The sequence below is a fragment of the Aythya fuligula genome, chromosome Z, assembly GCF_009819795.1.
Source record: "Aythya fuligula isolate bAytFul2 chromosome Z, bAytFul2.pri, whole genome shotgun sequence".
Lineage (NCBI taxonomy): Eukaryota > Metazoa > Chordata > Aves > Anseriformes > Anatidae > Aythya > Aythya fuligula.
Genome location: NC_045593.1, coordinates 11,498,687 through 11,512,120, shown reverse-complemented (window position 1 = coordinate 11,512,120; position 13,434 = coordinate 11,498,687). Strand labels below are relative to the sequence as shown.

The 13,434-nt window shown below is 39.9% G+C and overlaps 1 protein-coding gene across 2 annotated transcripts in view; it reads left to right on the top strand.

Annotated features, from left to right (window-relative positions):
* Positions 1–875: 875 nt before the first annotated feature.
* The window catches only part of MTMR12 (myotubularin related protein 12), a 32,293-nt gene continuing 19,734 nt past the window's right edge, over positions 876–13,434 (top strand). The window contains exons 1-6 of one of the 2 annotated variants that reach the window (XM_032206295.1): positions 5,207–5,225; positions 5,806–5,834; positions 8,720–8,774; positions 9,922–10,061; positions 11,855–11,927; positions 13,127–13,257. In XM_032206295.1, the coding sequence (XP_032062186.1) occupies positions 5,832–5,834; positions 8,720–8,774; positions 9,922–10,061; positions 11,855–11,927; positions 13,127–13,257 (402 nt within the window). In that variant the 5' untranslated portion in view covers positions 5,207–5,225; positions 5,806–5,831. Of the gene's footprint in view, positions 997–5,206; positions 5,226–5,805; positions 5,835–8,719; positions 8,775–9,921; positions 10,062–11,854; positions 11,928–13,126; positions 13,258–13,434 lie in introns of those variants that run through there. The other variant, XM_032206294.1, reaches the window with a different exon arrangement.

Below are 13,434 nucleotides of genomic sequence, written 5' to 3'. Positions count from 1 at the left end.
TGGGATGACGCAGCAGGGCAGCCCTTGTGAAACTGCTAATGAAACCTAGCCTCCGAGTTTTCTGGGGTTTGCGGTGTTTTTTTTTTTTTTTTTTATTCATCCATTTATTTATTTATTTTTAGGCAGAAGGCGGTTAAATCAGAAGGGCTGCTCGTTCTTTGCGCTCGGGCTGAAGGAAGGGGAATTAATTTCCTTCTGAACTGCCAGTCACTACCTTTTAGCTCTATAAATGCTGCCTTACAGAGTCCTGACAGTGTTTATAGAGCTAAAGTGCGTGCACTTCTTTTGCCTTTGCTTTTTGTACACCTGGGCTTGGAGTAAATAAAGCGGAACACTACAGCAAAAGGAGTAGGAGGAAATGAGACATGCTTATCGTTAATATTTCATACATTGTTGTTTGTTTGTTTTGTTGTTTTTTTTTTTTTTCAAATAAAAAATGCCCACGTCCTACAGCCTACTGACACTAAAATAAAGCATGCTTTATTTGGGGGGGGAAAAATATATATATATATATATATATAATATAAAATATATATATATATTTCCATAAAGTCTACCCCGCATGCAAATCGCCGCCTGGGCAGCTGTTGTTTCAGCGGCGGGGCAGCCCGCCCCGCCCACGCCCCGCACCTCAGCCTCCACCAGCACCCGAGCAGCCGGGGGTTAATTAGCAGCGCTAATTAGCTGCTGCGCAAAGGCGGCGCCGACGCCGGGCTTCAGCAATGGGAGGAGGGCGCGCCTGTGACTGATGGCGGCGCTGCCCAGTCAGGGCGGGCGAGGCGGGGAGGCGGCGCCTCACAAAATGGCCGGCGGGGGCGGTTACGTGCGCCGGATGCCGCAGCTCCTGCTGCGGAGCCGCTGAAGGAGAAGCCCTGGGGAGTGGCGGCGCCGCCGGCTCCTGGGGACGGAGAGACGGGCGGTGGGGCGGCCGGAGCCATGTTGAGCAGCGGGGCCAAGGCGGCCAAGCCGTCCTTCGTGTCCTACGTCAGCCCGGAGGTGCGGGGCGGAGCGGGGCTGCCGGGTCCTCGCAGCGGCGGGGAGAGCGGGTCGGGGGCTGAAGGGGCTCCGTGGGGTTGTGGGGGGTCCTGCGTGGGGCTGTGGGGTCTCCGTGGGGCTGTGGGGGTTTCTTTCCTTAGTCCCGTCTCTTGCAGAGCCTTCTGTTGGTGCTTCGGCTCGAGGTCTGCTCACTGAGGGTGTATTGTTGGTGCTGTTAGCGCTGTGGTTGGGCTCTGCTCGTTCTGGTAGCCGGCGAGTAACAGTTGTCCGGGAAGGTTAATTTTCGTGGAAACTAGCTGTTTGCCCTTGTTTTCCCTTCAGAATTCTTTGTGAGCTGTGGGAAACTGATTATTCTCGATTTTTGTCCTCTTGATAACTAAAGGAAAATGTTTTTCCTTGTCTTGTTAATTAGTACTGGGTTTATCACTGACAGAACCTTGAAGAATGTTGTTTTATTTTTCAGTGCCTCTAAAGCACCCGTGCGATTATTGCAGCCTGTTCAAGGCAACTGTGCTGTTTAAAGCTTATTTTCTTGTTACTGGTAGCAATTTTGTTTTTATTCTTTTTTTTTTTTTTTCCCCTCATTTTTATGATCTGTAGTCTTGTAATTTTACTTCAAAAGCTTTCTGTCTTCTCTGTATACTCCCTGGTGAAAAAGGATATAAACAATAGGTACAAAGATTTCGTGAGTCTGCCAATAAATCCATGTGAAGTCAGTCTTTCATTTTAGCAAGGTGTTTACGTAGTACAAATAAACAAAAACGTTTACACTCAAGAAGCTGAATTTTTTGTGAAAGTAGGAGCTTCACTTGTTGGACTTACTGGAAGATATTTCACCATTAAAACAAGCATGCTGGACGATTAAACTTCATGAAAAAAAATGACCAATGGTAAAAGCTGCAAGTCATATGTGGTATGGTAAGGCATCAATGAATAAAGAGTGCTTTAACGTGATGGTAACTACTGTAGTGTAACTCCTCAGGTCTCAATGGCTGCAGGAACAATAACGAAGGTACTTAAACTGGAAGATGAGGTTCTTAATGAAATATCCTGATGTATCAGAGCTTGCCCTCACTTGTTTTTTATTTGTTCCTGTTGCTTTTAACCATCTCCCTGATGCACTTACATTTAAGGACTTTGTGGGCTATTGCAGTGGAAACTTTGAAATACAACCGTGACTTCTGCCACAGAACTACCATCTTTTTGCAGTGCCTAAAAGCTCCTTGAAACTGAGGTCAGGCATTGGTAGCAAGTAAAGCAAGTTTAACTCATTGCCCTGTCAGGCACTGCTGCCTTTCTGACAACCTGTAATTGCCTTATGGGATGGTTACACAGGAAGCTGAAGACTTGAGTGGTTCTTACACGGATTAGAAATACAACTTTAGAGATATGGTGAAACTTGTTGAGGTTGTTTGGGGATCTGGAAGAGCATGGTAGCTATCCTCAAATAAGCAGAAGTGATTATCTGTCAAGGAACTGTATTCTGTGTGAATATGAGAATAACCACCTCCTGAACACAAACTTTATGTATGTTTTAACTGCCATCTTGAGTTTTAAAACTGGGACCAGACAGGTAAAACAGTGGAAATACTTCAGTCCCTCCTAGTTTGGTCGAGTGGAAACTGTCATCGAGGTAATGTAATTGCCATGCTAGGGCAGATATTAGATAGCCTGCTTCTCTCAGTAGTAGATGCTTGGGGAAGTGCATGCATGATGGATATGTTTAGTGTGGTGTTTCCTCTGGTAGACCCTGTCAGAAGGTGGGAAAGTGCAGTGCAGGGGCTTTGTGAGCTTGAGGGTATATTGAGTTAGAACCTGACTTTGTGGTGGGATTGCCTGTGAGTGTATGGGGCTTTGCTTTGTCTCTCTTTATGCTTCTGACTTGTAATAGGACTTTCTGTCACCCCCGATGCAATACAGAGCAATATAGTAGTGTTATAGTGTAGTCCTTCATGCTGCAACTTTTAGATTTGTTGGGCTTGTCCTCCTTTGCCTGGAAAGTTGTTTGAAACCTTGCTCTAGGTTAGGGGAGCTGCGCAATAAGAACGTGTGGCAGGTAGAGCTGAATTTTTTTTCTAGTCCCAGTTTGTTTAGCCACCATTCCTCACATGTGAGGGACACATGAGGTAATGTTCAATAAAATCGAGTTAGCTTTAAAATGCATTAGGTTTTTGTTTGAATATGAAGAGAAACAGGAACTCAGTTCCTGTTAATAACATATGGCAAGATGGAAGTAAGGTATGAGCAGAAAATCCTATTTATTAAGGAAGTGAGGTGGCTTCCGCTGTGTTTCCCAGGATGTCTGGAAAAGTGGAGTTTTTGACAACTGACTAAATATAACCTAGTTATGCTCTGCTATATGGAACCACAGATCAATCATAGGTCTGTTGAGAGTGAGCCCATAGGATGTTGATATTAATGACACACTTCCCCTCAGGACAGACTTGGCTACCCTGCAGGAAATGGGGTGAGCACTAGGGTATGAGAGTCAATGTTTTGACATGTCTGATCACAGGCTAGGACTGTTTGTCTATAGAGACACAGAAACTGGGACCAGTGAATTATTTCAGGTTTTCCAACTTCAAAATGGAAAAGCCTTGCAAGGTTAACAAGCTGGATCATACTTCCCATAAAAATCTCAATTTGAATAAAGTTTGTGGTGTCAAATTTGGTTTGAAGCTTACTGCTTATTTTTGTGTGCATTCTGAGAAGTTATATACTATAAGGAGTAATGTGAAAGATTTTAGTTCTTACATTTGCCCTTAAATTTAAAACAAACAAATTGTTTCTTGCTTGTAAATCCTGTAATGCTCTTCCATATAATTTCAGAACAGCTGTAATGGTGCCCAGTGGTTGCTTTGCCCAGTCAGAGCTCTGTGAATGGGTATGTGTGTAGAGTCAAAGCAGGATTTGAAAGAGGTGCCAGCTGCTGCTTATTTATTAAATGCAGAATGTGTCCTGTGTGGAATGTAGGTGGAAGTTAAGTAGCCCTTGAAAATATGGGCTCCCACAAATACTTGTTCCCTGTAAATCTTTGTGCTGTATTATGTGTTCCGATGCTCTGTCTGAATTAGTAGTGGAGGTGAAGCATGGTGTAAGGAGGAAAATTTGCTGAAGTGGGCAGCTGGACTCTGAATTGACGTGGGGGAAGCCAGGCACTGAAGTCAGAGGAGATGAAGAGAACAATGTAAGGAAAGAGGAAAGGATAAAAGATGAAACAGCCATGGAAAACATGTGCTATGATCTAATGGGCTATTGGATAATGGAGCTAGGGAAGGAAGGAAAACAGGCGTTTAGAGATTATTTTCAGTGTTATTTTAATTGAAATATATTAAGTGTCTCCCCTGGATTTTACAGAATACAACATGGGATTAGGTTTGCTTGATCAAGGAAGTCATTCAGAAAATACCAAGCATGGATTCTGGTTTGCTTCTGAATGCTCTGTATATGCTAACTGTGTTCGCAGTATTCTGTTTTTCTATGAAATTCCAGTAGGGCTGTTAGACATTAATTTGATTTATTTTGCTCAGAAATAGCACATTCACTTGTTTAGCACAATAACTTGCAAGTATTTCATTATACTGTTTAACTTTACAACTGAAAGATAGCTTTCTTAACTATACATTTCTCCGCCCTCTCAGCCTTATAGCAAACCATAATCAAAATGAAGTTCACAGCAAGCCTGAGCATAATGTAGAGCTGTTCTGTGGAGTGATTACTTGTGAAAGCTACATAATACTAAAATACTCTGCGTTCTCACAGCAGTATCTGCTGTCAGCCTTGAAAGAACAGATGTTTCAGCCAGTGCTCTTGAAACCTTGGAAGTGATAACTGGTTCCTCCATGACATGACTCTAATAAATGTTGTTTTCCCCAGCATGTTTACTAAAATTTTGCCTTCCACTGCTGGAATTACCTCTGGCAAAGATATCAGGCTATGGGCAAGTGGAAACTTCACTGTGGGGTAAGATAGGTTCAGAGCTTACAGCATGTAATTTGCTGTAACAGACCACGTATATGGTTCTCTCTGGCATGAGAGATGAGCAATATCCTGTATCATTAGGCCTCTATATGCATTTCGCAAGTTTTTCAAAGAAATTCTTAATTTCATGACAAAATCAGAGTAATCTGGGTGCAGACATACAGGGAATGTTTCTCACTTCTTCCCCTTTTTTTGTCCACAGTTTATTTCCCTGTGGAGTGGGAGGTGAGGAATTGCTGTCAGTTGTGGTGAGTCTCCAGGATGCAGAACAGGATGTGGGATCCCTCTCCTGCCCGAACTGTTAGGACCCTGTTAATGCAGCATAACAGCTGCTTGACCTTACTGCCTTGAGCTCGATGTTTGTGGCTTTCATATGCTTCAGCACTTGGTAAAAAGTTACCTCCCCAGACAGACCTGGGGAATACCCTGTAGACCCTCTGCAGTATCTTTTGCAGAGAGAGCTGAATGGAGTCCCTGGGTATTGCAAACTGCGATTGTTCCTTGTACTTGAGTAAATCCCTAGGCTGTCTAAATATTCATAATAGAAGAGGTGAGCCTTTAAGAAAACTGTTTTCTTGATTATTTGCTGCTCTTGAAGCAGAGAATGTGCACAGAGCATGGTGCCCCTGTCCTGGGCACTTCAGGGTTGTTGTAGTGCTGTGCTCTGCTCAGCTGAGGTTGGCTTGGGCTAATGAGAAGGATGGTGAATAACAAATCTGTATGGTGTGACATGCTTTCAGCCTGCAGTTTCAGTATGACTAGGTACTCTGTACTGTTAAAATTAATAACTATAAGGTTTTGATGTGTTGCCTCTTGCTATTTACTCAGATAACCTGGGAAGAGGAACATAGTCCATGGTAAGTGTGGGAAGCACCTCAAAGTAAGAAGCTTCTATAAAGCCTCCAGTGAGGCAGAGGTCTTTGTTTCTATAATTTTTGGGGGGAAATCCATACTTCTTGCATGGTGTCCTCTAGGTATCTGTTTTTAGATAGCCCTGATAATAGGGTTTCTGTGTTGTGTCTTGAGTAAGAACTACAAATATGCTGCTTGGGGCACTTGGAATGAGGAACTCCAGGTGAAGAAACATCTATGTAGAGGTGTCTGACTTTGAGTGGTTTGTGTCCTTAATTTCAGCAAATGGTCAAAGGGTAAAATTTTCCTAAGGCCTGAGCAGACTTAGCAACTTGTTCAAGGGGATAGACCTGCTTCTGATGCTCCCCTGTTGTTGTTTCTCTACTCATCTTCTGTCCATGAGCCAGTTCTGCTAACAATAGGCAGTAACAAGAAAACCAAGCGTAGCAAAAGTACAGACTTCCCAGCTGATGTTATGAACTGTGAATTACCTCACCATGTAGGTGCACAAACCTGGGTGTAAGGGGAGGCAGAGGGGCATAAACTTCATGCCTCTGATTAAACCGATGTTGAGGAAAAAGGACAGACTAAAGTGACTGTCTAAGATTTGTATTATCCCAAAGTGGTAACCATTAGAAAAATGAAGTTCAAACTGAGAAGAAAGACTAGCTGAATTTCTGGGTTCCTACATAACTCACCAGGAATCAGTGCAAGCTAACAGCTTTTCCTCATGGAGATCTTTGCTTTCTCTCTTAAAAAGAACAAATATGAAATGTTATGTCAGTAGAACTTAACATTTTAATATCCATCCTTGGAAAATGAGCGAGGCAGAATGTATTCATTAGCAATATTCATCTGTTCCCTACTTGCATTCTAGCCGTCCCTAGTGCATATGTATGAAAACTGTCTTTAAAATATCTATGCTTTTATTATGGGAATGCATGTGTTGACTCTGAAATAGAGCTTGCTTCTAGAGGCTCAGAGGTTGGAAGCTGTTGTATAGGAATTCTACCTGCAGTAAGCACTTCAGTTTGTGTTTTTTTTTTTTTTTTTGGTCAGCAAATAGTGAAACTGGATTTTTAAATCTTAGCTCTGGTTCTTGTTTGACTGAAGTTTCTTGCTGTGATGCATTTAATTAAAATTCTCGCTGCTTTCAGAAGACAGCCAATTTACCCTCTAACCACTTCTATCATACAGGCAAGTTATTTTGAACCTGTAATAAAAGCTTCATTGCACTTTAAAAAAGATGGATGTGAGCTCAAAGGACTTTTTTGGGGTCAGTTATGTTTTTGGTCTACTTTTCTCACAGCATTAACATAGTGATGCTCATATCTGTAAGAGTGAAATTTAAGCTATTCCTGTATACCCAGAAGTTCTCACATGTCTTATGAGATCTTGCAGAGCAAAGGCTAATGAGGAAAACACCTAGTTAGTATATTACTTTATTGTTCTATAGCAGTAATGGTTGGCATATAGTTTGTGAGGGAACAGTGCTGCATTTAGTGGTGCATAAACAGTGATGACAGAAGGCACGGCTATACAGACACTAGGCAACCCAACATTTAGCTTAGAGCTGCTGGTGGTGAAGACACAACACAGGGAAAACTCATATTTATCTGAATGCAGCAGTGCTCTGCCTGAGCCACATTTGTATAATAATTTTTTAGCTTGAAAACATGAACTTTGATTAAAAATGACTTGTACAAGATTCAGACTTGGGAGTCAAAGGCCATGAAATGTTTTGTTTTCTTGTGTTAGCTGCCAGCTACAGTTAGCTACTCTTCATGACACCACCACTTCTGTTTTTTGTGAACCTTTACCACTGTCAGCCTACCTTGAAAGCCTCTGCTGCTCTCATGACAGTTTCCTGGTGTTTCTAATTTTGCTATGTCTCCTTAAAGCTTTGTTTTAGGTCTTCTGAGCTTTGAGAGCAAGTGTTTATGTGAATGGCAAAGGGAGGCTATTTTTATGCTCTCAGGGGCTTTTTTTCTGTGTTTAATCCAGCAAAACTGCTATTGCTTATGTCTCCTTCTGATTGCTTGCCATGATTTGCAAGATCTGGTTCTGGATGCTGGTCACAAACTAAAATTAGTTTGCTGTGGCTCCCTGGGGGGTTCCCATTAACTAATAGCCTTCCATGAAGACTCCAGTGCGTGTGAAGTGACTCTGGCTGCAGGAGGAAGTTCTGATGGGCTGAGCAGGAAGGGTGTAGTATGTCCTCTGGCTTCATAGTCTCTCAGCTGGAGATTTTTAGACCAACTGTCAGCACCTCAAGGATAGAGTAAGTGATACTGAGAGTTGAATAGATCTGTTCTGTGCAGTTTGAGTCCGCACTAAAGGATATCCTGTGACTTGTTTTACCTCTTTGCTCTGGGATTCTGAAATCCCTTTCTCTGCAATTTTAGTAGTACTGTTCAAGTGACTTAACTTTGTTTGCAGTAATGCATATAAGAGAAGTAGAAATGGGTAATGAAGGATGAAGCATGGCAAAATTACAAAGGGTACATTAGAAACAAATATTTAGTCATGTGGAAAAGCTTTTGAATGAACTCTGGGAGATGATGTAATGCATCAGCTCTACGCATACCCTGTACTGAAAAATTGTGAACAGTGTTAGTAATGCTTTGTTTTTGTCTGTTCCTTATGCAAGTAATACATTTCCTTTTTTGTTTTTCTAACTGACACTGTGGGTGTCAACTTAAAACTTATCTAGCCAGTAGACCACTGACCTTAAATGGAAGAGCGTACTGCAGTCTTTTTGTCCCTAGTTTGTAAGTATTCTCCATAATTTTCATATTAGCTAGAATGTAAGGAATTTAAGAGAAGGTGCAGTCACAGCATATATTACAGATATGATCTTGCAAAGAAGTAATTACTCTTCTCTTTCTAGGAGATACAGATAAAGGAACCCATAGAAAAGGAAGTAAATCCTCGTTTATTACCAGGTAACTTGTATGTTTAGAATTATATAATTTACAGTATTTTGTTACTTACAAAGATTCTAACTGTTCAGCAAACACCCAAATGACATCTGTGTCCATAGTAGTAAAATAGAGGTTTGGGAGTAACCACTCAAACCGGTTGAATATTTTAAGTATCTGTATTTGCATGGATTACTGAAAAAATATAAAAACTGGATTTTTTTATATAGAGAACAGTATCTTCAGGTAAAGCTGCATGTGGCAAATTGTCTATACTTCAGTTTGTCCTGCTTCTTAAAGGTGGCTTTGCCTTTTGTCCTGGGACCAAAGACCAAGAACTAGTAGAGACATAACTTCTAGTTGCTTTGCTTCTAGTTTGAGCTGTTCAGGCCTTTCAATGCTTCATTCACTGTTAAGATTTTATTGTTAAATTTGCAGTTCTTTTTTTAAAAATTCTTAGTGTTTTTCAAGGTCAGGAAAGATGACATTGCTAACATAATATACAACTAAAAACTCAAATGTGTTGTTCTGTCAGATTTTTGTACTTTGTAGTAACGACTAGTCTGACTGTTCACCTATTAAAACCTGTCTTTATTTTAAACTTGAAGATCAGTTCCTGCTAATTTGAATAGTAAAATTTCATTGACCATTATTTATATAAATTTGTTTGAGAACCTTAAGATAGTGCTTGGGCCTATAAAATCAGCAACATCTCCAGTCAAAGCTACAAAAAACTAACTGTGATGAACTTGATGTTTTAGTATTGTTAAGAGTTTAGCAGTGTGGAAAACTGGAACAGTTTTCAAATTATTCATTGACTATATTAACTATATTTACTGGGATTTGTTTTTTTCAGGTATATGTTTGCGTGGTGTCTCTTTGCTACTGCATGTATTATTCTTCCACCAGTTAGTTGGCTATAATAGAGATGCTTCTGGATACAGAACTCCTAAATCTGTTCAGCTAAACAGCGTTCAGGCCATACTTTGAAATCTTAGTAACAACCTGGGAAGCTCTGAGTACTTATTCCAGGAGCTACCTCTTAGTCTTTGCCTAACAATGATGAATTATCTTCAGGCACACAGTTACAAGAAACTGTTGGGAAGTAAATACTGTGTTTGAGATAACTGACGTACCATTATTTCAACTAATGTTATGTTTTTTTATACAGGTGAACTGCTACTATGTGAGGCAAGCACAGTATACAAGTACATACACGAAGATGGGTCAAATCGTGGCACCTGTGGGAAACTTGTATGCACAAACTTCAAGATTGCTTTCCTTGATGATGATTCTGCTTCAGATGATAATGTAGGAAGACAAGTCTTCTCGTTATGACCAAACAGGCTCTGAAGAAGTATAGTGTTTCTTTGAATAAATCTTACCTTTCCTTTATGTAAGAACACAGACTGCATATAGATTTATGGAAAGTTTAATGATCACAAGCTTCATGTGGATCAGTCTGTGCTACCTGGTCTATATGTAACTTTCCCCAGTCTCTAATGACTATTTCAGTGAAAATATCCGAAGTCTGTATGTGGACACTTACAGTTAGATGTGATTCATAATTCTTTATATCTTGTGAATTGGTAATCATGTAAAGCTTAAGTTAAAAGAAAGGATTGGTTTGAAAGGTAAATCTGTGGTTAGTTTAAGCTTGATTTCTGACTGCTCATCTAATTGCAATTGTAGAAGTGTCAAAGTGTTGTTAGAAGTGTTAGAAATATCAAACAATTGTAAATTGGGGCTACACGTGCAGAACCATTCTAAGGTTGCACAAGACTGAGTGGGCTGATATGCAATTGAAATGCTCCAGATAAATGCTTGCCCTGTGGCTCTGTGTTATTCAAGAGTCAGGTGTCAAATGCGAAGACTTGAAGCTGACAAACACTAGAGAAACTAAAAAGTCCCCAGTTCTTAGAAATGAGTCTAGTTTACTTTTTTAGATGCCCAAACTAACATTATCACTCCACTTTGTCAAAGAGGAGTGATAATACCACACTTCTGTGGATATGCTAGAGCGTGTGATGCTCTATGAAATTTAGAGGAACATAATACAGGTGTTACAAGTGGAGGAGAAGCTAGCTATGATTCTCAAGAGTGCAGGATGACTTTGAAAGTGAACAAGAATGAGAATAGTTTGACATATTGTTTGTCATCCGAAGTTTCTCAAGCTAAAATTCCAGGGAGTTGAATGCTGAGAACTAAAGCTTCTGCAGCAACGTAGAGATTTTTGGACTGCCTAGAATTAATTTGGACAAAGCTTCAGAGCCCTTTCCCCAGATCACATGAGGTATATGTTAAACCCCATAGCGACCTTGCTAATTTCTGTTCTATCACTAGCTTGCTAAATCCTAGTTTTGTAGCATGCTGAGGTCAGCTATATTTCTCTCAGTGGAAGTTTGGTGTTAGTCACTTAATACAGAGTAGCGCAGACCTGAACATCATTTGAATGAGATTGGCTGTTCACAGCTGTCTTCATGTAAAATATAATTGGCTCATGGAGTGTACCATAAGCCTTCTGGTAGTATTTAACATAAATGTTTAAGTGTAGTTAACTTTTCACCATATCCTTTTTTAACCTCTGAATTAGTGCAATTGAAGGGAGCCTAACAGAACTGAGTTGTCTTTATTTTGCCTAGTGATAAATCTGACTCTTAGGTTGGAATATGTATTTCAAGAAGACGTGGGATACTTATTCTCTGTCTTAAGAGAATAAGTATCCTTTCCTGCCAGGTTCCCACAGCAAGGAAATTTTTCGTAAAAAGGGCTTGGATTACATCAAGTTACTGTACTTCCTGTTTACTGCAATGATTCTAGTTTAAAAAGTGACCCTCAATAGAAATGCATACTTTGAGGTTATTTGAAAAGTAATAACTATCTACGTTGCAGGCATAGTTAAGACTTAATCAAACTGGATCTGCAGTTTATGAATTATGCCTATATAATGTGCATCTGTTTGTAATTTACTAACTGTTCAGTGTTCTCCCTTGCACAGCTTATAAAAATAAAACTGATATTAAAATGTACCAAATACATGCTTCACTTGTGAGAAGGTGCTACTGTTTAGTGTGAGATTCCTGAGATTTTTTTTCCTGTTTTAGGAGCCACAACTTAAGAATAAGATCATAGGAGAAAATGACATAACCCTGCAATGTGTAGATCAAATCTATGGAGGTAGGTCAGCTCTTAATTTAACATGCGTCATACTTCTAAATGAATTCTCATGCCAGTGTTCTTGTTACATACCCACACCTGTTTTAGAAAATGGGTAGTAGAGTTCTTGCTTTTGAAACTAGGTGTGGACAGTCTGTAAAGAGCAACTGCAGTGAGGTTAATTGATGAAATGGCAGATGAGATCTGTCAGAATACAGCTTCATCTGTGAAGCTTGTCCAGTCTACATTTTGATTACTTACCTTGCTGAGACATATGAAACAGTTCCTTTAAAATGCTGCGATTCATACTGTACAAACTCTCTGGTTAAGATAGGTGTACAAGTATCTTATTCCAATGCACCAACTATTTCCTATAAATACAGAGGTACTAACTTTATTTAAGCAGTAGTACTGCAGAGCAGTACAGGTGACATTCCTCAATAACCTCTTGTTTATCTAAGGGATCTTTGTTTCATGAGATTCTTCATGTCTTGTAGATATCAAAGATGGTAAAAAAGGAATTTTTACTTTACAAGACAAACAAAAAGGACTTGATGTTTTGCAGCAGGGCCTACAGATGTGCCTGTATTGCTTTTTAAAAAAAGAGTACACAAGAGTGAGGCTGGTAGTTTGTATGCAGTAGGGAAAGCTTTATTGAGTAGCTTGACTTTGGGCTGGTATTCAGAGTATTTGTGTGTTGATGTGAATTGGTGAAGGAGTGGGCTAGGGAGAATATTGAAGCATGGTTGTGAGACAGTATTTGTTTTCCTTTCCAGTGGCCTATCTGGCTGTACTTGAAGATGTGAAATGGTACACTCAAACAGAACTGAACAAATGGTTGTCTTCAAGGCTTTATGATGGTTTAAAAAAAAATCTTTTAGGGAACTTAATACAGATGGTTGCCTGGGGACTCTTTTTGTCAAAACTGCTAAATTCTTTATGTTTATCAAAACTTTGAACTTCCTGTGCAGCCAGAATGTGTACAGAGGTAATCACTGAGCAGCTGGCTTGCTCTTAAGTTCAGTTCCTATTTTATAGTGAGTAGCTTGAGTGGGTTTATTTAAAAAACCTTGAGCGTATCAGCACAACAGCTTGCAATGCTGCTATATGGTGCTTATTTTGACTTGGGCTTGAATTAGTTTCTTGAATTTTGAGATGTCAAGCAGGGATAGTATTACCAAGTAATGGCAAAGTTTTTTGATATTTACTTAATTTTTTAGTTTATGATGAGAAAAAGAAACTTCTAACTGGACAACTGAGAAAATACCCAGAGAAGCTAATTATCTACTGTAAAGACCTTAGAGTATTTAATTTCTGCCTGAGATTCACAAAAGAAGAGGAAGTAAAAAGAGTAAGTATAGTAACTTCATTTGTGTTTTTCCTCTTTTTAAGCTTGCTGTTGGGTGTTGGTTTCTTCACTGGGGATGAGAGAAGGATATGGTGTACTCTGAGAGATCCCTTTAATTTGAAGTGCTTTCTGAGAAAGTTTTGGGTATTTTTTTAAACTAACGTTATTTAGTAACATGTA